Source organism: Mirounga leonina, unplaced genomic scaffold (genome assembly GCF_011800145.1).
Source record: "Mirounga leonina isolate KUSES-001 unplaced genomic scaffold, KU_Mleo_1.0 Mir_93, whole genome shotgun sequence".
Taxonomy (NCBI): domain Eukaryota; kingdom Metazoa; phylum Chordata; class Mammalia; order Carnivora; family Phocidae; genus Mirounga; species Mirounga leonina.
In genome coordinates this window covers 24,080,971-24,106,822 of record NW_023270854.1, presented here as the reverse complement: position 1 = coordinate 24,106,822, position 25,852 = coordinate 24,080,971, and the positions used below count along the sequence as shown (strand labels likewise).

Sequence of the window (25,852 nt, the reverse complement as noted above, 5' to 3'; positions counted from 1 at the left end):
GGTGATAGACACTGGGGAGGGTATGTGCTCTGGTAAGCGCTGTGAATTGTGCAGGACTGTTGAATCTCAGATCTGTACCTCTGAAACAAATAATGCAATATATGTTAAGAAAAAAAAAAAGAAGAAGAAGAAGAAGGTAGCGGGAGGGGAAGAATGAAGCGGGGGAAATCGGAGGGGTAGACGAACCATGAGAGACGATGGACTCTGAAAAACAAACAGGGTTCTAGAGGGGAGGGGGGTGGAAGGATGGGTTAGTCTGGTGGTGGGTATTGAGGAGGGCACATTCTGCATGGAGCACTGGGTGTTGTGCACAAACAATGAATCATGGAACACTTCATCTAGAACTAATGATGTAATGTATGGGGATTAACATAAGAATAAAAAAAAAATATTTTGTTTGGGACTATGACAACCCCAATTAACAGAATATGAACACTGCCAGGTTAAGCTAAATAGCCAGACTAGCCTGGGAAGTGGCCAAAAGATACCACGTGACTACTTTGCACCGAACGCGTCAGCAAGAGTCCGAGATGATCTGTGGCGCCACCTACCGAGGCGTTCCCTGCGGTCACAGTTCCTTCTTTCTTGAATACTGGGGGGAGTTTATTTAACTGCTCCAGGGTTGTTTGGGGCCGAGCATGCTCATCCACCTGCATTGTCTGTTTCCCCTTTTTCGTCTTCACCTCAATTGGTACCATCTCATTATTAAAGTAGCCAGCATCATTAGCTGAAATAGGAGAAAGACCATCATAAGAATGGGAGAAAAAGAAGATACACGAAACAAAATCAAACACATCCTTCTCAATTTAATTTCCGCTCTACCCTTTCCTCACAGGCTACTTTAATATAAGCCTTTGTTACATGTACAGCTTACACTGCCTGTTGGAGGACTTAATATACTGCCATAAATCTATGCAAATGCATTCTGCATCTTCTTAAAATTTTAATTTTGATCTTTTATACTACAATTTTTTTTTTACAAGGTATCACTAGACTATTAGCAGTCCCTGTCCATTACAGATATAATAGCACGAGGTAAAATTTAATGTCTCCTTTAAACTTCTCTGGGTGAGAGAAGTAATTTAAATGTTACCAAGTTGTACAATGACAACGTACTGTACACTTAAAATTTGTTAAGGGTCGGTAGGGTTGATGTTAAGTGTCTTTACCAAGGTAAGAAAAAAGAAGTTGTCTCTAAAAGAAGTTACTGATCCTGGGGCGCCTGGGTGGCTCAGTCGTTAAGCGTCTGCCTTCGGCTCAGGTCATGATCCCAGGGTCCTGGGATCGAGCCCCGCATCGGGCTCCCTGCTCCGTGGGAAGCCTGCTTCTCCCTCTCCCTCTCCCCCTGCTTGTGTTCCTGCTCTCACTATCTCTGTCAAATGAATAAAATCTTTAAAAAAAAAAAAAGTTGGGCGCCTGGGTGGCTCAGTTGGTTGGGCGACTGCCTTCGGCTCAGGTCATGATCCTGGAGTCCCAGGATCGAGTCCCGCATCGGGCTCCCTGCTCGGCAGGGAGTCTGCTTCTCCCTCTGACCCTTCCCCCTCTCATGTGCTCTCTCTCATTCTCTCTCAAATAAATAAATAAAATCTTTAAAAAAATAAAATAAAATAAAATAAAAAAATAAAAAAAAAAGTTACCGATCTAGGTCACCAAGGGATCTATGACTGAAATTTAAGACAAGCAACCCGAAGAAATTCTGTGAGCGATTGCGGACACAGCTCTAAGTGAACCAGCTGACCTACTTCCATCCCCACAGACTAGAATGGACTACAGTAATCCACCGCTTCAGAAACCGGATACGCCGGGAGTAAGACCACCTTCCTTCTGATACCCCTTTACAACAGGCTACACACTTCCCTTATCTGGTTTTCACAACTCTTAGGGCAACAGGGGAGGCAAATCTTTTTTCTCTCTATTGTACAGATGCCCAGTGAATAAGTAACTTGGCTGAGGTCGGATAACTTGTATGCGGCAAAGACAGAAACAGAACCCATGACTCTTGGCCTCGGGAGCAGCACCTTCCCACTTTACGTGTGTAACTGAAAAATACAGAGCATGAACTGGCTGGCTTCGGCTCCGTCCCACTTCTCCCTCTGAAACGCTAAGATGGACTTTATTCTCACTGTTCCAAGTATTTAATGCCCCTAAAGAAGAGTTGCTGCTCGTTTTTAATTGTTTCATTTAAAAAATCTTTTTCAGGAGACTAGTAAGTGTCTTCAACTCACCATACTGTCATGTTACCCACTTTGGACTGGTCTGACAGTAGTGTGGGGTGTTACGCCAAGGGCACCTGGGCTCTGGCTGCGGACAGTTCCGAGTCTTCGAGTCAGGGCGCAATGATTCTCAGGAATGGGAGCAGGTAGGCACAAAAGAATACCCAATGGGTCCTTTCCCAACATACCATCCCCTCCTTGTGAACAGGATATGCCTCAGGGAGGAGGACACCCGCTCTGTCCCAGCAGCCCCTGCGAGCCATCGCCTCTCACAGTCTAACAGAGTCCTCGGAGTAGTCTCCTACTGACGTCAGAACAGGTTCAGGACTCAAGTGGCCAGATAAGGTCAATTAACAAGGCCACTTTTTAAGTAGTATTACTGTATTTCAAAAGAGAAATTTTGCAATCATGAACAGAATATCTACTCATATAAAAACAAAGGAATGGTGAAAAAAATGTGATTTTCAAAAGGTAAATTTATGACCATTATAATCTGAAAATGACAAAAATATCTTTTTTTTTTATTTTATATTTTTTAAAGATTTTATTTATTTATTCATGAGAGACAGAGAGAGAGAGAAGCAGAGGGAGAAGCAGGCTCCCAAGGAGCAGGGAGCCTGCTTCTCCCTCTCCCTCTGCCCCTGCTTGTGTTCCCTCTCTCTGTCAAATAAATAAATAAAATCTTTAAAAAAAAAAAAAATCTCTAAACCGAGGTATAACAGACATATTAGCTTCAGGTATACAACATAAGGATTCGATCTTTGTGTACACAGGATTGCACGACGACCACCGCTTAAGTCTAGTTAACATCTGTCCCCATACATAGCTGCAAAAAACATTTTTTCTTGTGATGAGAACTTTTAAGATCTACTCTAGTAGCGACTTCACACATGCGCTACAGTGTTCTGTAACTATGGTCACCATGCTGTACATTACATCCCCGGGACTGATTTTAGAACCTTTATTTTAGGACTTACTTTATTTTATAACTTTTGACTCCCTCCACCCATTTCACACACACACACCCCCCGCCCCAGTTTTCTTCTGTAGATATTTCTAACGTCTAATCTCACTGACCAGCTTTCCACCTCTGCTGTGACTGCAGGGCGTACTTGTCACAGTCTTCTCTGCTTATATTATGTTTTGCAGCAAGATTCTCTGCAGTGATTCCCATGGGGAGTTGGACATGCTCATCTGTTAATCCTGACCACAAAGCATCTTCCAGCTATTAAAAGACATGAATAATAAAGTGATTAAAGCATATCTTCTAATATGCTATAATATCTTTACATTTAAATAATAGCTCCAATAAATGAAAGTAAAATTAGATTTTTTGATAGCATTTACTATTACCACTACTCATCTTTGGTTCTGGGACATTTTAAAAAACACCCAATGCACATGTTCTCCTCTCTCTCTTATCTGTGGAGCTCTAAAGAGAGGCGACAGCACTAAATGTGCAGGGAGAGGACACAGAAGTTTTCCTACAATAAAAAACGAGACCCCTGGGGCTCCTGGATGGCTCGGTCGGTTAAGCATCTGCCTTTGGCTCGGGTCATGATCTCAGGGTCCTGGGATCGAGCCCCACATCAGGCTCCTTGCTGAGCGGGGAGTCTGCTTCTCCCTCTCACTCTCCCTCTGCGCTCTCTCGCAAATAAATAAAATCTTAAAAAAAAGAAAAGAGGGGCGCCTGGGTGGCTCAGTTGGTTAAGCGACTGCCTTCGGCTCAGGTCATGATCCTGGAGTCCCGGGATCGAGTCCCACATCGGGCTCCCTGCTCCTTGGGAGCCTGCTTCTGCCTCTGACCCTCCCCCCTCTCATGTGCTCTCTCTCTCTCTCATTCTCTCTGTCTCAAATAAATAAATAAAATCTTAAAAAAAAAAAAAAGAAAAGAAACCCCAAAGGCTACGTTTTGTAAGAAACCTAACACGGGGCCCTCACGCGATGTTTCCCTGTGGCCACCTCTGTGAACCAGGATTCTGAGCTCGGCAGCGGGAGTGTGCGTGAGCTCCTTCAGCAACAGAACAGCTGGTTCCGTCGACTACTGTGAGGAACCCCGTACACGTTCCTCGAAGAACAGAAGAGTTGTTACTTATTATCCAGTGAATCTCTGATAAGTGTGCCCCTTCTGTGTCCTCTCCACTGTCTCATCACCTTCGAGTCACCGACCTGTCTTTCCCAAGGTGTTCTCAAATATACTTGGTGTCTAAAAGACTATCTCATACTTTCTAAGTCTTATTCTTTCCAACTTTCAAAAAGGCCAGGGGACAAACTGGGTGAACAGTGTAAACCAGTCAACGCTGTTGGGAAATGCTAACAACAGAGAATGTCATCAGCCCTTTCACATGGGAGCGACAGCACCCTAGTGTTTGGTATCAATATTGTCATACCCTTGTCATTCCCTCTCAAAGATGTGAAGATCAGTTTTCGTCGGACTGATCTGGGACAATTTCGTCTATATTCAAAGAGAATGTTTAAAAAAAATAAAAAATAAAAAATAGAAATAAAGCCCCAAAAACCAACCGAACAAACAAAAAAAACCAAAGAGAACGTTTTCTGTGATGACGGTATCTATTCAATGAAGACTGCTCCAGGAATAAAACTTCCATAAATCATGGTAAAGATTAAATTATTGGGTTTATCATTTATTCAGTAGAGAAATTAATTACTTCAACCTCTGCCTATCTTTTTATCTGGCTCTTCCCTTCATCTGTCTCCCCAGGTATTAATTCCATGACCAGAGGTGTGCTGAGATAAAGTCTATTTGGATTTTTTAAATGTGGGTCAAAATGTCAAAACTAAAAACCAAACTGGGGTTTTGAAAGTTTACAAATTTCAAGTCATTTGTATCTTGTAACGAAATTCATTTCAAAATTTGTTTTCTTGGGGCGCCTGGGTGGCTCAGTCGTTAAGCGTCTGCCTTCAGCTCAGGTCATGATCCCAGGGTCCTGGGATCGAGCCCTGCTTCGGGCTCCCGGCTCGGCAGGAAGCCTGCTTCTCCCTCTCCCACTCCCCCTGCTTGTGTTCCCTCTCTCACTGTTTCTCTCTCTGTCAAAATAAATAAATAAAATCTTTAAAAAAAAAACCAAAAAACCACAAAATTTGTTTTCTCTCTCCCAAAATGGTGTTATTAAAATTATTAGCATAAAAGCATGACAAATAATTTTTCAACATTTGAATGGTTCCAACCTTGAGATCTGATCCAAACTTGGTTCCAAAACGTATGTTTCTGACATAGTAGGGAGACTGGCTCATGTTTTCAGTTCCTCCACACAAGACAACTTCAGCATCTTTAACACAAATTTCCTATTTGAAAACGAATGAGCAAGAACAACAAAAAACCTTTTATTGTAACAGAGGTACATGTTCAGCAGTAAACTAATAGTACATGTAATGATTTACACTCTCAAAAGGAAATACTTGTCAAGTAATTGTAAAGCAAATGCTCCAGCATCCATTCCCAAGATACAAGGGGGAAAAAACCTAAGAGACTTCAATTGTGGGTGCACAAGTGACAAATTCTACCTACATTTTGGCAAGGAATGATAATTCTTACCCTCAACATAAATCTTGAAAATCAGCAGAGATATTAATGCCTGGCATAATATACAGATTGTTAGCTGAGGATAAAGAATAAATCCTTTAAGAAGATGGAAGTAGAATTTATCCCATTAATGGAGGAGTCTGAAGCAGACCACAGACTTACAAGAACTGGGTTAATCGAGGAGGCTCATAAAGAGAAAGCCATTTCATCCTTCTCACGCTTTCCACTATTTGCATTTCTCAGAAAAGAAGCAAGTAACAAGCCTCCAGAGCCCAGTGTTCTCAGTGACTTCTAGGAAAATCAGGACCACTGTTTCAGATATATCTTTATAGAAATAAATTAACATGAAAGTAATTTATCCATTACAATATGTCCATGTCCTTCATTCTGTAAAGAAATGAAGATCTGGACAAATAAAATTGGATTTCAGTGTATCCCTTTTCCCTGTGCTCAAGGGAACAAATGTATTTGCCCAAGTATCCATCCCTTAAAAAAGTGGCGCGAGCCAAGCTACTCATGCTGTTTGACAAAGTCCAAGTATTGGGGACGATCCTGAAAACAGGAGACTCCACAGCTGGCTCCTGCTATTCTCTTTCATTTTGTTTATGGGAATCTTTATAATTGTGGGACTATTTCTGGGGTTTCATGATAAAGTGACTACTCATCTTAGTTACTCCTATCTAAGCAATCATAATGAAACTAATTCCACAAAGAATTAGTTTCTATAGAACAAAATAACAAGACGGTCACGCTCTGTCTAGCACCTTTCTCCTTGCATACTGTTTTTTAGTTTTAGCGAAAGCCAATAAGCAGAAATCAGTAAAGGTCATGTTAATCATTACAAAGGAAAAATGAAAGAAGGCTATGGCTGTAATCCAGAAAATGATCTAAGATTTGGAAAAACAAAAATATCCTAGCATATAAATAAAGTTCCTCCGAGGCTGTCAGGAGGTGACGCTTGCAACCTGATCCTGTGTCTGTGTCTCCTCATTTGCCGATGCCGTCCTTTCCTACGAGAGACCCACCCCGGCTGGAGCTGGACTCCGGCAAAAAGGGAATACATTTCTTTTTTTTTTGATTCATTAAAATATTTATTGAGCAGCTAGGGAGATACAAAGGTGATTAAAACATCGTCAAAGAGGTGAGGCAAATGCATGCATCACAGAAAGCCAAGTGTAAGGGGTCACTGAATCACAGCAGTCAAAAGAAAAGTGCTTTAGGAGATCAAGAATGACACTGCTTCCAGAAAAGGAATACATCCCCTAAATCCTCCAACTCTCTTCCTAGCCTTATAGTCTTTATTCAGTTTCACACTGCCTCACAGGGAACTCTCACAGTCCTGGGTTCAAGTTCTGCCTCTATAACTTAAGTCACCTTACTGATCAGTTTCCTTGCCTGTTAAATGGGAATAGGGATAGTTCCTGCCTCCCTGGATGGTTGTGAAGATTAAGTGAGATACTGAATGTAAATCTAGCATAGGTTGGGCACATAGGAAGAACTCGATAAAAATGACAGTTGTGATTAGCTTTTAAAAAAATTTGTGATACAATATACATAACTTAAAATTTACCATTGTAACCAATTTTAACTGTACAGTTCATTAAGTACTTCACATTGCTGTGTGACCAACCACCACTCATCTCCAGACATCTTTTTGGCTTTGCAAGCTGAAACTCAGTACCCATTAAACATGAACTCCTCATTCTCTCCTCCCCCAGCCCCAGCCACCACCATCCTACTTTCTGTCTCTATGAATCTGACTACTCATATAAGTGAAATCATACAGTGTTTGTCCTTTTGTGACTCCCTTATTCCATTTAGCATGTCTTTCAAAGATCCGTGAATAGCTTTTAAGAAACTATTTTCTTCCTGTGAATACTTTTCCAAGAAAAATCAAATACTGGCCTTCGCTAATAAAGCACCATAAAAGCCTACAGTGTTATACTGAAGTGGGGCATTTCCTCCAATAGCTTTTAACGTATTTTCAGAGAAGTAATAAAATTTTGCCCATACCTGACATCCACTCACAATGGACTGGAAACCAGAGCCACAGAGTCGGTTAACAGTGAAAGCTGGGATCTCTTTTGGGACGCCAACACGCAAACCAACATGCCGGGCCAAATATGCAGCATCTGAAGAACTCTGGAATGGAGGGAAAAGAAAAAGAATGTCCTCTATATATCTTAGCAGTAAGAAGGACAAAATATACGGAAATGTGGGCAATCTATCAAAAATGATAAACTATATGGCTCTAAGGTAGGACGCAATGCATATAGGTACAGCATATATTTTACGTAATACAGGGGTTTATTGTTTGAATAAAAACTAATTTGGTCAGTTGGTTTTTAAACATACAAAGTATGAGAAATCCTTATATTAAGTCTTCATATAAGACAGAAATTTATAATAATTACAACTGTTTAAGAACAGAATGGGCTATCTTAAAATAGTATGTTCCTTAACAGAGGAAGTATCGAAGGACACTGGAATAACCAGGAAAGCTTGATTAACATAGCAATGCTTGAGTCGAACCAAACCAATTAAACCAGAAAGGTGCAGGCAAGGCATGGGTATCAGTAGATACTTTTAAAAGCACCCAGGGGATTATAATGTGAAACCGAGGCTGAGACCCGTTGACCTAGGGAGGCGAGAGATAAACAAGGACCCCAGGTTCAAGAGTAACAGCGTTGGCCCTGCCTTGGGGTCCAAGAACAGCAGTGATGGCAGGTAGCCCGCTACAGACTTAGGAGGTGGACACTTATTTCTTGTGAAATCTGCACTTTGGTGTTTTTATATCTATTTCTGATCCTATAACCCAACCTATGCACTTGTTCTGTGGTTTTGGTCTCCTGGTTTTTTTTTTAAAGAATTTATTTATTTATTTTGAGAGAGAGAGAGAGAGCACAGAGGGAGAAGCAGACGCCCCGCTCAGCAGAGAGCCGGATGCGGGCCTCGATCCCAGGACCGACCTGAGCTGAAGGCAGACGCTCAACCGCCTGCGTCACCCAGGTGCCCCTGGTCTCCTGTTCAATGGCACACAAATGCTAGCTACTGCTGAGTAACCAGAACCAGGTGTGAACGTGTTGAGATTTTTACTGTGTTTACCATGATACGGAAAATTGTGAAAGAACACATATAAAAGATACAACGGCATAAAATAAATGCAGAGCTGGAAGTGGTCTCCCACGGGCTGGTAGACTTGGTATGTGTGAGTGTGAGTGTGCGATAAGCTTCTCATCCCTGCATGGATGCAGTGTTCTTAGCCTTAGTGGAAAAACTTGGCTTAGCAGTTTCAGCCTAATGTGGCAAATAGATCGTAAAGGACAAAGCAGTATATTGATACCTATACAGAGCAGTGCTAGCTGTCTGTCTATATAAATAGAGGAATGGGTTTAGCCACAGAGGTTTAAACTATCTGGTTGTCCCAAATATTAACACAAACCAGGGCTCGGATACACAGTTGTCTTTCATGTTTTATGGTCTCCCAGCCTTTCCAGCCCAGACACTTTTGGACAAATCTTTGTCCTCATTTGAGGTTTTGTTGTTGGGTTTTTGTGTTTGTTTTTGTGGGTATTTGCCTCATTCCATCCCTGAGCTTTGCAGGTAGACGGATGTGATTCAAAACTTATGTTCTAAGGTGTTTCTTGTTGAGGAGTAATTGGTTTACAGGAGTAAGTCATGCTTCTCCCCTAAAGGGGGAGTAGGGGTGGTAATCCACAAGACAAACCACAGTTGTTAGAAGAATTTCTTGATTAGAAATTTTAGCTTTGAGTTTTGTTGCTTTAGTTCCTAAAACAACTTGGAGATGTTCCTCATCGGTCCATCTGATGTGGGAAACAAAGGCAGAAAAAACAATTTTTAAATTTCCTTACTACTTATAGCCCATTGACAAGTCCCTGAAACACAGTGACATTCCTCCAGGAACTCAGCTACCTCAATGTTAATACTTTCCCAAGGGCAAAAGGCAATCTTAGCCCCACCGCCAGGATCCTGTAGTCTCAACATACAAAAATTCCTTTGGGAACCTCCTTTATTTCTACCCAAGTTACATGTGGGCAATCATCCCCCAAGCATACGACCCACTGATACTCATCTGAAGGGTCTCATGACTAAGGTTTTATTAGACAGTAATAAATGACCATTCACCAACAATAGCTAGCCCCCTCAAGGTCCTGGAAACCTTGCTTCCAAATTCCTTAGAGACTTAGGCTATCCCTAACCCCCTCCTGACTTGAAAGTATATAATGGGCCACTCCTAACAACCCTGGTGCGGCTCTTTCTGCCCATGGGTCCTGTCCCCGTGATTTAATAAAACCACCTTTTTGCACGAAAGATGTCTCAAGAATTCTTTCTTGGCCGTCGGCTTCGAACCCTAACATCTTTCCTACATCACATCTACTGCTTTGATTCCTTGGATCCCACCCATTCTTTCACTTTAAGAAAAAACAAGTAAATGTTGCAGTGTGTGTTTTGCAGTTGCCCTTTTTAAGAAGCACTTTTCCCTGATCTCAGGGCTGTGAGATCAGGCTCAGGGCTAGGCAGGGAGTCTGCTTGAGATTCTCTCTCTCCTTCAGCCTCTGCCCCACCCCCCACCCCCAGGCATGTGCTTGCCCAGGCGCTTTCTCTCTCTCTCAAAATAAATATTAAAAAAAAATTTTAAAAAACGATTGCTGGTCAGGGGATATTCTTTTGCCAGAGCTTTCTGTTTTGGAGTCACTTCTCTTATAATACTCTAATGTCCAGACTGGCAAAATAGGTGTTTTATAAAATCAAGCAGGAGAGCCTGAGGTAATAGAAAGAATATTAGGCCAGGAGTCAGGAGATCTGGATTGGAATCTAATCTAGACTGTCATTCACTTGCAGTGTGAACTTTGGTTTATCCGAACTCTCAAGTTCCTTCTATGGGAAGTTATCTGCAAATGGATTCACAAGTGCCTCGTTTGTAAATAAAAGGAGTAGAGGAGTTATGATTGAGTTGTTAAATTCTAGCCCAATTGACTGAATACAGATAGTTTCTGGAGATCTTACTGACAGAATACATACTTATTTGTATGTAAATTTTGAATGTGGTCCTACCTGATGCTTAGAAACCAGACGTCTTCTACTTTGGCCACTGTATTCCAGAAAGTGGTAATCCCCCCCGCCCTTTTTGTTATCTATTCTCTAAGTGTTCCCACGAAATGACTTTACATCTCCTTTAACATCAAGATTTGTGGGAAGAGCTTAGTACAGGAGGAAGAATGCTGAACTAGAAGTCAGGGGATCTGCATTCTAGCCCAGGACTGTTAACAGACTACCTGCCTCAACTCTGAAACTTCTCTGGAGGTTTCCTCATGTGTTAAGAGAGGCCTGGAGTTCTATAAAATCTCTAGGGTTTCTTCTGGCTTTTTAACATTCCATAAATCTTAGTCAGAACTTATATTTTTTAAAAAGTTCCTATTCCTGTTTTATTTTTCAATTGAGGTATAATTGACATATAACCTATCAGTTTCAAGTGTACAACATAATGATTCAATATTTGTATATATTGCAAATTATCACCACGATAAGTCTAGTTAACATCTGTCATATATATGATGAGGGAGCAGAAGGCTACCTGAAGACAAAGCATTAAGCTGACACACCTTGCAACCTCCCCCTATCCCCCACTCCTGGGTGGGACACGTGTGGCATTCTTTCAGGAATCTCCCAGCTATGTTAATGTTAATGCCTTGCCAGAGGGAAAAACAACCTTAACTTGACAAAGGCAAGGCGTCCAGTTTCTGGTAGGTGGGTCCTCTTGAACATATGAAAACCCTTTCGAAACCTCCCTTTTCCTTACTTTCCCCAACTCCCCTTTATAATCATCACTCCTCAGGACCCCAATGCAGCAGCTCTTTCTGCCCACAGGTCCTTGTCCCCATGCTTTAATAAAGCCACCATTTTGCACCAAAGACGTCTCAAGAATGGTCGTTGGCTCTGGACCTCACCCCACCAAACCTCACCTATATTCCAAAACCACATTATATAGTTACCAAAAATTTTTTTGTAAGGAGGACTGATGTGAGGGGTTAGGAAGAGCGTAAGTCTCTAAGGAATTTGGAAGTGGGGGCTTCCAGGACCTTGAGGGGCTAGCTGCCATTAAGATAAGGTTCTTTACTACTGTCTAGTACAACAGGAGTCTTGAGACCCTTCAGATGTGTATCAATGGGCCACATATTTGAAAGATGATTGCTAACATGTATCTTGGGTGGAGGTGTTTATGGTTATCAGGGGAAAATAACAGGAACAAGAACAAAGCTACAGTGGTAAAGCATTAAAAGAAGTCCTTGAGGGAGCTGGAGGAGTGTTATAATCTGGATGCCTCAGGGATTCTGCCTGGAGACCAGAGCAGCTGCAAAATCCAGCCTTTGAGTTCCTTTTTCTCCCATCAAGGACTTTTAATATTTACTTACTTAGCATCTTTCAAATGTGCAGTACAGAATTATTAACTATAGTCATCATGCTGTTCATTACAGCCCCAAGACTTACTTATTTATAACTGGAAGTTTATACCTTTTTGACCTCCATAACTCATTTAATTACTCCTTATAATAAGGCTATTTTCATATATTAGAACTGCTTAGGACAGAATACATTAGTACCTTTAAGACCTCTCAAAACATAAGTTCAAAATACAGTCGATTCTCATTATTCATAGATTTCATACTCACAAATTCACCTGTGTGTTAAAATTTATTTGCAACCCCAAATCAACACCTGCAGCACTTCTGTGGTTATTTCCAGGTATGTGCAGTGTGGAGGAAAATTGAGAAATTTTAGTCGCATAATATAATACACACTTTCCTAGCTGAGGATGAACAAGGGGACACTTAGCCTTCTTGTTTTAGTTCTCATGCTATAAACAAATGTCCTTTCTGGGTGCCTGGGTGGCTCAGTCGGTTGAGTGTCTGCCTTCAGTTCAGGTCATGATCTGGGGTCCTGGGATTGAGCCCCACATGTGGGCTCCGTGCTCAGTGGGGAGCCTGCTTCTCCCTCTGCCCCTCCCTCCTACTCATGCTCTGTCTCTCTCTCTCTCAAATAAATAAAATCTAAACAAACAAAAAACAAAACAAATGTCCTTTCTGCCATCTATTTATTGCAATGTTTTTCACATTTCTGTGCTTTTTGTTGGTGATTTTGCTGTTCAAAATTGCCCCAGGCCTAGTGCTGAAGTGCTGCCTAAGTGGAAGAAGGCAGTGATATGCCCCGGGGGGAAAATATGTGTTAGAGAAACTTCAATCAGGCATTAGTTAACGTGCTGTTGGCCAAGAGTTTAATGTTACTGAATTGATAACATGTATTAAGATGGGGTCATCATATCAACAGAATAAAAAACAAAAATGGTTGATCATCTCAATTGACACAGAAAAAGCATCCAATGCCCTTTCATAGGAAAACACTTAATAAACCAAAAATAGAAGGGAACTTCCCCAAACTGGTAAAGGGCATCTACAAGAAGTCCACATCTAAGATCTTACTTAATTGTGAAACACTGGCTGTTTTCCCCCATAATATCAGGAAGAAGACAAGGGTATCCACTTTTTGTCACTTCTCTTCAACCCTGGAGATTCTAGACAGGGCAATGAAGCAAGAAAAAGAAATAAAAGAAATCCAGACTAGAGATTAAGAAGTAAAACTAGCTCTACTCCCAGATGACACAATGTCACATACTAATAAACCCTAAGGAATTAACTAAAAAATTATTAGAATAAATGGGTTCAGCAATCACGGTACAAGATCAATATACAAAAATCAATTATTTTTCTATACACTTGAACAATCTGAAATGAAATGAGAAAACAATTCCATTCAAAACAGCATCAAGGGGCGCCTGGGTGGCTGCCTTTGGCTCAGGTCATGGTCCCAGCGTCCTGGGATCGAGCCCCGCATCAGGCTCCCTGCTCGGCGGGAAGCCTGCTTCTCCCTCCCCCACTCCCCCTGCTTGTGTTCCTGCTCTCACTGTCTCTGTCAAATAAATAAAATCTTATTCAAAAAAACCCCAAAAAACAGCATCAAAAAGAATAAAATACTTAGGAATCAATTTAACAAAAGCCGTATAAACTGTATATTCTAAAAACTGTAAAATAAGCTGCTGACAGCCCTGAATGGGGCCAGACTTTCATGTTGGGCTGCCGTCTAATCACAACCCTAGAGATGACTGGAAGGCTTGCAGCGTCTGTGGGTAACTCCCCGGCTATCTCAAGCCAACTCAGCAGTGGTGCTTTCCGCAGTAAAAGTCCTAATGAAGTGTGTAGCGTTGTCACCCAAGACTCTGACAACTACAATATGCTGCTGAAGAAGTGGGCCCCTCCACCTGTCACTTTGCTCCCCGGGGAACCAGAGATGCAGCACATCATCCCGGGGAATATCAATCTAATTGTCCAAAAATGACCCCAAATCTTGAAGCAGGAAATCAAAGTCTTCTTTGTGAAGTACAATGATCCCATCTATGTTAGAGAAACTGGACATTATGATTCGCTTGGCATCTCAGGGCAACACTGCTCAGGTTCTGGCAGACTTAAAGGAATATGCCACAGATGTGGATGCTGACTTTGCTCGAAAAGCTGTGTGGGCTACGGGACGGTGTGCCATCCAAGTGGAGCGACCCGCAGAGCGCCATGTAAGCCCACTGCTCGATCTCACCCAGACCAAAGGAAGTGGCCCTAGAGGCACTGTTGCCATCAGACACATCTTCCGCAAACGCCCCAACAAGTCCAAAAGTATCCTTGCCACTCTGCGTGAGAACTTAGCCTCGCTGGATGAACCAGATGCTCGAGCAGCTATGATCTGGATGGTGGGAGAATATGCTGAGAGACCTGACAATGCAGAGGAGTTACTGGAGAGCTTCCTGGAGGGTTTTCATGATGAAAGCACCCAGGTGCAGCTTACTCTGCTTACTGTCATAGCGAAGCTGTTTCTCAACAAACCACCAGAAACACAGGAGCTGGTACAGCAAGTCTTGAGCTTGGCAACACGGGATTCTGATAAACCTGACCTTCGAGACCAGGGCTGTATTTATTGGTGTCTTCTCTCAACAGACCCTGTCACAGGCAAAGTAGTAGTCTAGTCTGAGAAGCCACTGATGTCTGAGGAGCTAGATCATACTGTGCCAACCCTGCTGGATGAGCTAATCTGCCACACTGGATCTTTGGCCTTGGTGTACCGTGTAAGCCTCCCAATGCTTTTGTCATTTTGGAAGGAAGTCATGGAATCCGTCGCAAACACTTGCCAATACATCATGGGAGCATTGATGCAGGTGACAGCCTTGTTGGCAAAAGCCTCAGGTTATCCCCTCTCAAGGTGACCTTCTAGACCTTTTAAACCTTGACCTCAGTCCCCCAGGCAATGTGCTTCCGGTGTCCTCCATACAGATGGGAGCAGCAAATGTCTTGGGAGAAGGACTAGATGGTCTGGTAGGACAGTCTTTCATCCCATCATCAGGGCCTGTAACCTATGCTCCTCCACCTACTCCCGCTGTGGTCAGCAGTGGTCTGACTGACCTGTCAGCACTCTCCACGGGACAGGCATGGGACCTGCTAGATGCATAGTTTCTAAGGCTGTCTGGCTGCCTGCAGTAAAAGCTAAAGGCTTGGAGATTTGCAGAATATTTACTCATCGCCAAGGGCACACCTCTATGGAAATGAACCTCACCAACAAAGCTCTGCAGCACATGACAGACTTTGCAATCCAGTCAAACAAGAGTAGCTTTGGTGTCACCCCCAGCACTCCTCTGGACAACCGTATACCGCTGATGCCAACCCAGTGCATGGATGTCTCCCTGCCTCTGAACACCTCAGGTCCGGTCATGAAGATGGAACCTCTGAATAACCTGCAGGTGGCTGTGAAAAACAATATTCACGTCTTCTACTTTAGCCGTCTCACCCCACTCAATGTGCTTTCTGCAAAAGATTTCAAAATGGACCACCAGGTCTTCCTTGCAACGGGGAAGGCAATTCCCAACGAAAAAGAACTTCGGTTTCAGATTAAGGAATGTCAATTAAATGCTGACAGTTTCCAGCAAACTGCAAAATGACAATGTTTATACTCTTGCCAAAAGGAAGGTGGAAGGGGGGACATGCTGTGCCGATCCTTGGAGCTCAGTAATGGCACTTGGATTTTGGCTGAGCTACGTATCCAGCCAGGAAACCCAAATTACATGCTGTCGCTGAAGTGTAGAGCTCCCCAAGTCTCTCAGGACATCTATCAGGTCTATGGCAGCATTTCTGAAAAGCTAACAGATGGGTCTGGTGCCTCCGGCCACCCTGTGATTGGTGCAAGCCAAGAACTCTGAACTGGAAGAAATCGTACTGCCATGTAGACTCTGAACCCAAACACCCTGAGGCCACACACCAAGACAGTGACTGGTTTAACCTGTGCTGACATCAGGGCACAACCTGTTGGACAGTTTTAGCTTCTCGTGAACATCTGTAACCACAGCTTCAATCGCTTCCCACCTCTTGTCACCTGTGGCAGCTAGCTGTCCTTACTTGTGAGCTTCTCGGTAGCGCGTCAGTGGCTGGCAGTTTTGAGCGTAGTTTGATATTTTGTAGTTGAGAGCTCATTTCGAAAGCAGAAAAGGACAAAAAATATTAAAGCAAGGAAAAGTGTCACTGAAAAAAAAAAAATGAAGTCCTTTAGACTCCCCTGCAAACAAAGCAGTTCTTGGCAGAAGCAAAATCTCTGAGTCATGGCTCGGAGCTGCAGGGTGGCCAAAATTGCACACCCCTTTCTGAGCCTTATCCCTGCCCCAGGAGCTGGGCACTTGGTGGAGGGGGTGGCCGCAGCCTCCAGTCTTCTCAGCCTGCCTCTCCTAGTAAGGAACAACCACTTCCTGAGCCAGCAGAACACTGACAGGGCCCCAGGACTTGCAGTGGTTCCACATGGAGCCTCTGTTAAACCAAGGGCTGGGAGGAAGAAGGGAGCCCCCACTTCTTGGCCACACTTCAAAGGAATATCCAGCTTTCATTGTCTGCAAATGAATGATCTATTCTGTAGACCTTAACATAGCAGGAAAGAAGGTAAAGGAAGTTATTTCCCATAACAAATGCTGACCAAGCTCCTACTGTTTAAGAAATTATAGGAGATGTGTTACATTGACTAGGTTTTCTACCCTCCTTAGTTGGTACACAGAGAGAACCAATTAACTTTAGATAAGTCAAGGAAATGAATCTGGTATTAAGAAGCAATGAAATGGGGGCACCTGGGTGGCTCAGTCGTTAAGCATCTGCCTTCAGCTCAGGTCATGATCCCAGGGTCCTGGGATCGAGCCCCGCATCGGGGTCCCTGCTCAGCGGAAAGCCTGCTTCTCCCTCTCCTGCTCCCCCTGCTTGTGTTCCCTCTCTCGCTGTCTCTCTCTGTCAAATAAATAAATAAAATTAAAAAAAAAAAAAAAGAGGAAGCAATGAAATGTAACCCCAGTGGGACAGATATATGGCTTCCGGATTATACGGGGCTTTGAATGATGTATGCCATTGCTCCCAGAGTCACAGGATTACTTAAATCATAAATATCTTTAACTATTATTAACTAGTTCACCATTAGACATATTAAAGAAATTATCTTTTTGATAACATAAAGCAGTAAGAATGAATGCCTCCCTTCTGCCCTACTGACCTGTATGACATTGCCTACAATGACGCTGTCAATGGTCTCAGGTGCGACCTTGCCCGCAGACAAAGCAGCCTTGGCAGCTAACTCAGTCAAGTCGGTCGCCGTGAAGTCTTTCAGAAGACCTCCATACGCTCCAAAGGGTGTTCGCTTAGCAGCAACGATGAATACACCTATGGCAATGAAGAGAGATTTGTAAGCAGTGACAGATTCGTCAGTGTCCCTAACATGCTTTAAATAATCTCACTATGGGGCGCCTGGGTGGCTCAGATGGTTAAGCGTCTGCCTTCAGCTCGGGTCATGATCCCAGGGTCCTGGGATCGAGTCCCGCATCGGGCTCCCTGCTCAGCGGGGAGCCTGCTTCTCCCTCTGCCTCTCTCTCTCTCTCTCTGTCTCTTATGAATAAATAAATAAAATCTTTAAAAAAAAAAAAAAATCTCACTATGGAACCTAGTATTAGGTACTGTTTTCAGTTAGAACTCAGACAATTTTTGTCACACAATCATACATGGAACAATCACACTCACAGAAGCAGTCTTTTAATGGAGGAGTATCAGTTTGAGCAATACCTCTATGCTGGCCCCAAGAACTGCATGCTGCAATGTAAATCCATCCTGGTAGAAAACATTCTTGTCCTCCAGTGATTTACAATGTTAGAACATTTGGTTAAAGCTAAAATGCTGGGACACCTGGGTAGCTCAGTTGGTTAAGCGCCTGCCTTCGGCTCAGGTCATGATCCCAGGGTCCTGGGATCGAGTCCTGCATCGGGCTCCCTGCTCAGCGGGAAGCCTGCTTCTCCCTCTGCCTGCTGCTCCCCCTGCTTGTTCTCTCTCTCTCTCTGACAAATAAATAAATAAAATCTTTTATTTTATTTTATTTTATTTTATTTGAGAGAGAGAGAGCGAGAGAGCACAAGAGGAGGGAGCGGGAGAGGGAGAAGCAGACTCCCCGCTGAGCAGGGAGCCCGATGCGGGACTCGATCCCGGGACTCCAGGATCATGACCTGAGCCGAAGGCAGTCGCTTAACCAACTGAGCCACCCAGGTGCCCAATAAATAAAATCTTTAAAAAAATAAAACTAAAATGCTTCTTCGATGTGAAGTATGTGGCCTAATCACAGAGTCCAAGAGTCTCCAAATTAGAAGTTCTCTTGAGGTTTGAAGCCAACCACTCACCCCACAGAAAATTCCTGACGTGAAAGAAAAAACCTCCTCTGCTAGAAAACTTACAGTAAGAAGGCATCCTCCACTGTGTGAAGCAGTGTGCCCATGAATGGACAACCCAAAGTATGACTTTTGCTCCTACTGAGCTAAGCCAGCTTACCCCCAGTCTTCTATCCACCAGTCTACCCAAATGCACCCCAAGTCACAAAAATAGTTTCTAGGGAAAAAAAAAAAAAGGAAAGAAAAACTGTTTCTAGAGTTGATAATGCTTTGAATGTGAACCAAATACGCCTGTACTTTTGGAAAACACAGGATGACTAAATTACAAATTTCAAATCACATGAACCATTACGGTTTACCCTTGGAAGAAAATGGGCAAAAGAGATCACCTTTTCCCCGGGTAACCCCTCCAGATCTGGAGTCAGCTAAACTGTAAGATCCCCCAGATCTGAAGTAAATAAAAGGCATTCTTCCAACACTTCTTTATTTGACATTAATTCTGGGGGGTTAAAGACGTTCTAGTTTGCCAATATCCTAGTAAAACGTGTCACTTAGAATACAACAAAATTTCCTGATCTAACCACAAAAATTAAGGGGAATTATCCATACATATATTAATGTAAATTAAGACTATAAATTTATGGTATTACTGTTAGTCCAATTGATGTCCTTGTGCAAAGAAATAAAAATTGCTCCTTCCCGAGACACTCTACTCCCGCCTCCCCCCAAACGGGTTACAGAAGTCTCCGGACGAGAGTGACGCTCACTAGAGCTGTGTGAGGCAAAATCTGCACATCAGGAAGCAGCACCCAATATAGCCGTTTCATCACACTAACATTTATTAGGCACCAACAAAGCACTAGACATTTTATCACTTTTCATGTACTATCTAATCTTCCCAACAATCCTGCAAGGTAAAGAGCACAGTGGCGCACACAGGAGGCACTCAGTATGCGACAGACCTCGTGCTTGGTGCTTTGCATACATTGGCTTCCTCCAAAACAATCTGAGCTCACATTTCCATGTCCTGCCAAGAAATTATGGGACCTTTAACAATGGGTTTGTGCCAAGATACTAACCTGTAATTGAGGCCATACAAACATTATACCACTCTTGGTATTTAAGTACAATTCTCCCGATTACGTTAGTGGTTAGTGGAGATTATCTCTTTCGTGGAACAAACTCAACCTATCCTAAAAAAAACTCAAAAAACGAAAAACAAAGGGGCGCGTGGGTGGCTCAGTTGTTAAGCGCCAGCTTCGGCTCAGGTCATGATCTCAGGGTCCTGGGATCGAGCCCCACATCGGGCTCCCTGCTCTGTGGGAAGCCTGCTTCTCCCTCTCCCACTCCCCCTGCTTGTGTTCCCTCTTGTCTGTCAAAAAATTAAAAACAAAACAAAACAAAAAAACTTCAACTTCTCCTTTCATTCCTACTCAGAGAAACTCACATTATAAAAGAATTTTAGGAGGGGCACCTGGGTGGCTCAGTCAGTTAGGTTAGGCATCAGTTGGTTATTAAGCATCTGACTCTTGATTTTGGCTCAGATCAAGATCTCAGGGTCATGAGATGGAGCCCTGCTTCAGGTTCCTCGCAGAGTCTGGTTGAGATTCTCTCTCTCCCCCCTCTGCCCCTCCCCCTGCTCATGCTCTAAAATAAATTTTAAAAATCTTAAAAAAAAAACCCAAACATTAAAAAATAAAAGAATGTTACTCCTAACATATGCAACTATGATTTGGAACAAATCCAATTAATATTTACAGATATTAATATTCAGATATTTACAAGACCATAAATATTATTTCAGTGCATTACAGATGTTTTGTTCTGATGGGTTATTCTGTGCCACTATACCTTCCTGAATTTTTGCAAATGTCCTCTAAACCTCCTTGCTTAATAGTTTACCTATTTTTATATTGATATTTTATTTCATTTTTCTGTCCCCTTCCCATGTCTTCTTCCTAATTTCATTACAGCCTGCGTGTGGTCATGGCTCCTATCTGATCAACTCTCCTGCAAATAACGATGACGGTGTAGAAGAATGACTACCTGAAGGCCTTGGAGAATGAACAAAACTAGGCAGATATGGAGGAGATATGGAAGAAGGGAAGAGTACAGGGTAAGTGTCCCATTTATTTATGGCCTCTGACTTGAAGGCAAACAGTCCACACTACGTGAATGGCTAGAACTCAAGCTCAGTCTTACTGGTTTGAAGACTCAGAGAACTGAGTTCATGGCAACCACAGCCATTGGTAAATGAGAATGAATCTGGGAAAGGAAAGGACCACAGGCAGGAGCCCAAATCACATATACGACCTCTGTCTAAATATCCGGCTGACCCTTTAACCATGCACCCCTACAAACACCTTAGCTAAGGCTAACAGAACTGAACTTAGATTTGAGCTGTTGCCCTCTAGAGGGGAGACAGAGTTTGAGTTCAGCCAAATTAACTGCCTGCAAAAAAAAATAGCCAACAAAACAATTAATAAATTAACATGCTTTGGAAGAACATAACAGAATTCAGGCTCTACAATGTTTCATATGCAACATCCATGCTACAATCCAAAATCAATGCACATATGAAGAAACAAGAAAATATGATTCATTCTTTTATTTTTTATTTGTTTTTTAATATGATTCATTCTAAGAGAAAAGACAATCAACAGAGACCAACCCCAAGATGACCCAAATGTTAGAATTAGCAGACAAGGATTTTAAAAGCAGTTATCTATTGTAACTATGCTCAAGGATATAAAGGAAAATATGCTTATAATAAAGGATAAGCCATCTCAGCAAAGAAAACAGAAACTGTAAAAAAAAAAACAATCAAAATGGAAATTCTAAAACTGAAAGATATCTGAAATAAAAAATCCACTGAATGGGCTTCACAGTGGCCCCTGGGTGGCTCAGTCGTTAAGTATCTGCCTTCGGCTCAGGTCATGATCCCAGGATCCTGGGATCAAGCCCCGCATCGGGCTCCCTGTTCCGTGGGAAGCCTGCTTCTCCCTCTCCCACTCCCCCTGCTTGTGTTCCTGCTCTCGCGGTCTCTCTCTCTGTCAAATAAACAAATAAAATCTTAAAAAAAAAAAAAAATGAATGGGCTTCAGAGAAGAATGGAAATGATTCAGTGACTTTGAAGATAGGTACACAGAAATTTTACCATCTGGAGAGGAAAAAGAAAACAAAAAACATGGGCACAACCTCAAAGTCTGACAAAGGAACAAAGGTTAACTCAATGGAGAGGGTAGTCTTTCCAGCAAATGGTGCTGTAACAACTGGACATCCACTTGCAAAAATAATTAAAAAATAAAATCTAGACAGACTGTAAACCTTTCACAACAATTAACTCAAAATGGCTCATAGACTTAAATGTAAAATGCAAAACTATAAAACTTCTACAATATAGGATAAAATCTAGGTGACCGTGGGCTTGGTGGTAACTTTTTAGATTCAACATCGAAAGTCTGATCCATGGAAGAAAAATGTGGTAAGGTGAACGTCATTAAAAAGTTCTGCTCTGGGCGCCTGGGTGGCTCAGGTTATGATCCCAGGGTCCTGGGATAGAGTCCCACATTGGGCTCCCTGCTCAGCAGGAAGCCTGCTTCTCCCTCTCCCACTCCCCCCTGCTTGTGTTCCCTCTCTCACTGTGTCTCTGTTAAATAAAAATCTTTTTAAAGTTCTGCTCTGCAAAAGACACATAAAAGTAAATGAAAAGAACAAGCCACAAGCTAAGAGTACTTAAAAAAACACTTAGTTGATTAACGACTGGTATTCAATATACACAAATGATGTGGTTTTGGAAGGTGAGTTTTGGTGGGATAAGGTCCGGAGCCGACGACCAAGAAAAAAATTCTTGAGAAGTCTTTGGTGCAAAACGGTGGTTTAACCACGATAACATTACCCGTGCAGAGAGAGCTGCTGCCACAAGGTCTTGTGGAGTGGCTGATTATATATACTCGGGAGTTGGGGATGTAAGGAAAAGGGAGGTTTCAAAAGAACTTTCATATGCTAACGAGGACCCACCTACAAAGATACCTACAAGATACCAGAGGCCTTGCCCTTGTTTTCCCCTCTAGCAAGGTATTAACATGAAGATGGTTGGGAGACTCCTGGAAGAATGTCACACAGGGGCCACCCAGGAGTGGGGGGTGGGGGTGAGTTGCAGGACGTCCAGCTTATGCTTTGTCTTCAGCTAGCCTTCTACTCCCTCATCACAAATACATCTTAAAATTCAACAAATGAAAACCAACAACCCAGTTAAAAAGTGTGTAAAAACTCTTAACAGACACCTCATGAAAGATGACATAAAGATGACAAATAGCCGTATGAAAAATATATTCAACATCCTATGTCATTAGGGACATACAAATTAAAATAACAATGAGATACCACTACACAACTATTAGAATGGCTAAAATCCAAAACACCAACACCACCAAATGCTGGTGAGGATGCAGAGCAAAAGAAACTTTGTTGCTGCCGGGAATGCAAAAGACAAGCACTTTGGAAGACAGTTTCACTGTTTCTTAGAAAAACTAAAACCAAACCTATCCTCCCCACATGATCTAGCAATCACTACTCTTGCACACAAATGTTTATAGCAGCTTATTCATAATTGCCAAAACATGTAAGAAAACAAGATGTCGTACAGCAGGTGAATGGATGTGGGACATCCATACAATAGAACGTTACTCAGCAATAAAAATAAATGAGCTGTCAAGTCATGAAAACACATGAAAGGGGCGCCTGGGTGGCTCAGTTGGTTGAGCGACTGCCTTCGGCTCAGGTCATGATCCTGGAGTCCTGGGATCGAGTCCCGCATCGGGCTCCTGCTCGGCAGGGAGTCTGCTTCGCCCTCTGACCCTATCCCCTCTCATGTGTTCTTTCTCTCTCAAATAAATAAATAAAATCTTAAAAAAAAAACCACACACACACGGAGGAAGCTTAAATGCACACTGGTAAATGAAAGAAGCCAATCTAAAAGGGCTACCGACTATATGATTCCAACTATATGCCATCTGGAAAAGACAAAACTATGTAGACAGTAATTACGATCAGTGGTTGCCAAGGGACTTGCAAAATGCGCTGATGTGACAGCACAGAAAAAAAAATCCCACTAGAACGCAAAACCGGAACACTGCCTTCCTGTCTCAGGTTAAATATTAACTCATTTAGAGAAACTACAGACAGTAAGCAGGACAAATTAAGGAAAACTACTCCTACAGCATCCATTTCTGTTTATAGATTTGGCAGGCACGCCTAGTTGCCTTGAAAGGATACACAAACATTCCCAAAAAAGCCAAACAGCAGTAAGAGAACGATTCCTTGGGTGCAACGGGATGCATGCTAATAGAAAAACTGGGGGATTGGTTCTTCTTGTTCCTGAAAGTTAAAATTCCATTGACTGTGACCATTTGTTATGAGAAGGGAGTTTACAGGTTGTTTTTTTTTTAAAGTTAATAACCGTAGAATTTTATGTACTTAGTGACTGCACTTTCCTGGAATCAATTTAAAGTAACGGAAGGGAAAGGGAATAAGCTGGTCTTGCAAGAGAATGCCACCAAGCATGTGGCGGAGCAGGTCACTGGGGCAGAAATTCCCTGGAGACCCTAAGAGACCGTCTATTCGTCCCCTTAAGACTTCTGCAACCAGGACCTGTTCGGAGGTGGGGACTCCTCTGCGAGGCCCCCGGTGCTTCCGGCGCCGCCCGAATTTTCCTAACAGCTGAAAACAAAACGGACCGCGTGGGGGAGGGGTGGTCTGCGCGAAGAAGGGTAATGACCTTCAAGGTCAGAAGCCTTGGTCTCGACACTCAGCTGGAAACTGCACCGAAATCGCTGTCCCTAGTGCCTTACAAGTATGTTTTCTCCTTGACCCCAACAATCCTTCCGGGTTGGGCTTTCGTCAGGCCCCCTACAGACACCCCACCGACGCTCACCTCGGAGCAGCGCCATGGCTGCGAGCGAGCAAGGACGCCAGGCTTCCCCTCCAGCGACGAGGATGGGCGCCCGCCCACCTCCCGGCCTTTAAAGCCAGGGGCGGCGCCCCGAGGGGCCCCGCCTCCGCCCTTTCACCCACTTCCCGGGCCCGGCTGCCAGCCCTCCGCCTCTCCTCTGGCGGGCTGGTCGGAGCTCATCGCCCCTTGGGCAAGACGCCACCCTCCGCGCGCCTTCGCGTGGGAACCGTAACTCTGCCAGCCGCCGGCCTTGCAGAAGAGAGCGTGCCTTGCCGGCGCCCTCCTTCCTCACTCTTGCCTTTAAAGATTTCACCTCTCTTTTCCAAAGCGAGACAGTGACTTGACTCTACCCCGTCCATCGTACCCCTGGCCTCGATAACCCGCCGCCCCACCCCGGAATCCCGTAATGAATGTTCCCCTCCATCCCGCAGATCGTCATCACTGGACCAGGCGTCCCGACACCAAGATGGCCCCAGCGCGGAAGGGGGCTCGAGGGGAGGGGGCGTGGGCGAGCGGGCTGGCGCGGGGCCGGAAGTCGGGTGGGCCGGGCGCGGAGGAAGGCGCGAGGGGATTGGCTGGGCCTCTGTCGCTGGCGGCGGGGTGCGGCTGCGCGGAGGGGCCGACGCGCAGGCCCCTGGGCCTGAGAGGCGCGGAGAGACGGGGAGACGGGGAGACCCGGAGACGTGGCGCCGGGTGGGGGTGGGGGTGGAGGTGGGGGCGATTGGCGTCCGGGGTTGGGCAGCGAGTGTCGGAGGGCAGGGAGTCCCCGAGTCCCCCGTGGAGCCCGCAGATGAGCTCGCAGGATTTTCCTTATATGATCGGGCCCCGTTGCTGGCGGCGCCGCCGGCCCGGAGCCTGAGAGGATTATGAAAACGTTTCCGGCGAGGTGTGGCTGGGGACCGGGGCGGGGAGATGAGGGGCAGCGGGCTAGGCTGGAGATGAGGCAGAGTTAGGGAGGCCTCCGCCGCCGTAACTGTGAGCCCTGGTCGATGATGACGTGACCACTGCGCAATCTGAGTTCTAGGAACCAGGTGATGGAGTGTGTGCTGAGAACTGAGACCGGGCGAGCAGGAGAGCCACGGCGCCGGGCTCGGGAGGGTCAGCTTCCCGTGCCCGGGAAGCTGCGCTGGGTTGCCTCGAGGTTTTCTGTGAACCCTCAGGGTGTGCCTGCCCTAGACTCCTGCTTTCAGGCTCCTGTAGCCTTGCAAGGTGTTCGTATACTCACTAAGTCCATCCTTCCTAGTATGAAAACATTTGAACATACAGAGAAGTGGAAACATCTATGCAGTGAACACACAGACATCCACCACCTGTATTCTGCAGTTGTTAACATTTTGCTGTATTTGCTATAT

The 25,852-nt window shown here is 44.0% G+C and overlaps 1 protein-coding gene and 2 non-coding genes across 3 annotated transcripts in view; 2 read left to right on the top strand and 1 right to left on the bottom strand.

Annotated features, from left to right (window-relative positions):
- The window catches only part of ACAA2 (acetyl-CoA acyltransferase 2), a 33,477-nt gene extending 8,891 nt beyond the window's left edge, over positions 1-24,586 (bottom strand). The window contains exons 1-6 of the mRNA XM_034996261.1: positions 24,483-24,586; positions 17,392-17,558; positions 7,771-7,899; positions 5,403-5,519; positions 3,291-3,438; positions 552-727 (exon numbers count right to left, since the gene is read on the bottom strand). Coding sequence (XP_034852152.1) covers positions 552-727; positions 3,291-3,438; positions 5,403-5,519; positions 7,771-7,899; positions 17,392-17,558; positions 24,483-24,498 — 753 coding nt within the window. The 5' untranslated portion in view covers positions 24,499-24,586. The remainder of the gene's footprint in view (positions 1-551; positions 728-3,290; positions 3,439-5,402; positions 5,520-7,770; positions 7,900-17,391; positions 17,559-24,482) is intronic.
- A 677-nt stretch (positions 24,587-25,263) lies between these two features.
- Positions 25,264-25,405, top strand: LOC118004807. Its single transcript, XR_004677697.1, has one exon.
- Positions 25,406-25,483: 78 nt separating this feature from the next.
- LOC118004804 lies at positions 25,484-25,562 on the top strand. Its single transcript, XR_004677694.1, has one exon.
- The last annotated feature ends 290 nt before the right edge of the window (positions 25,563-25,852 follow it).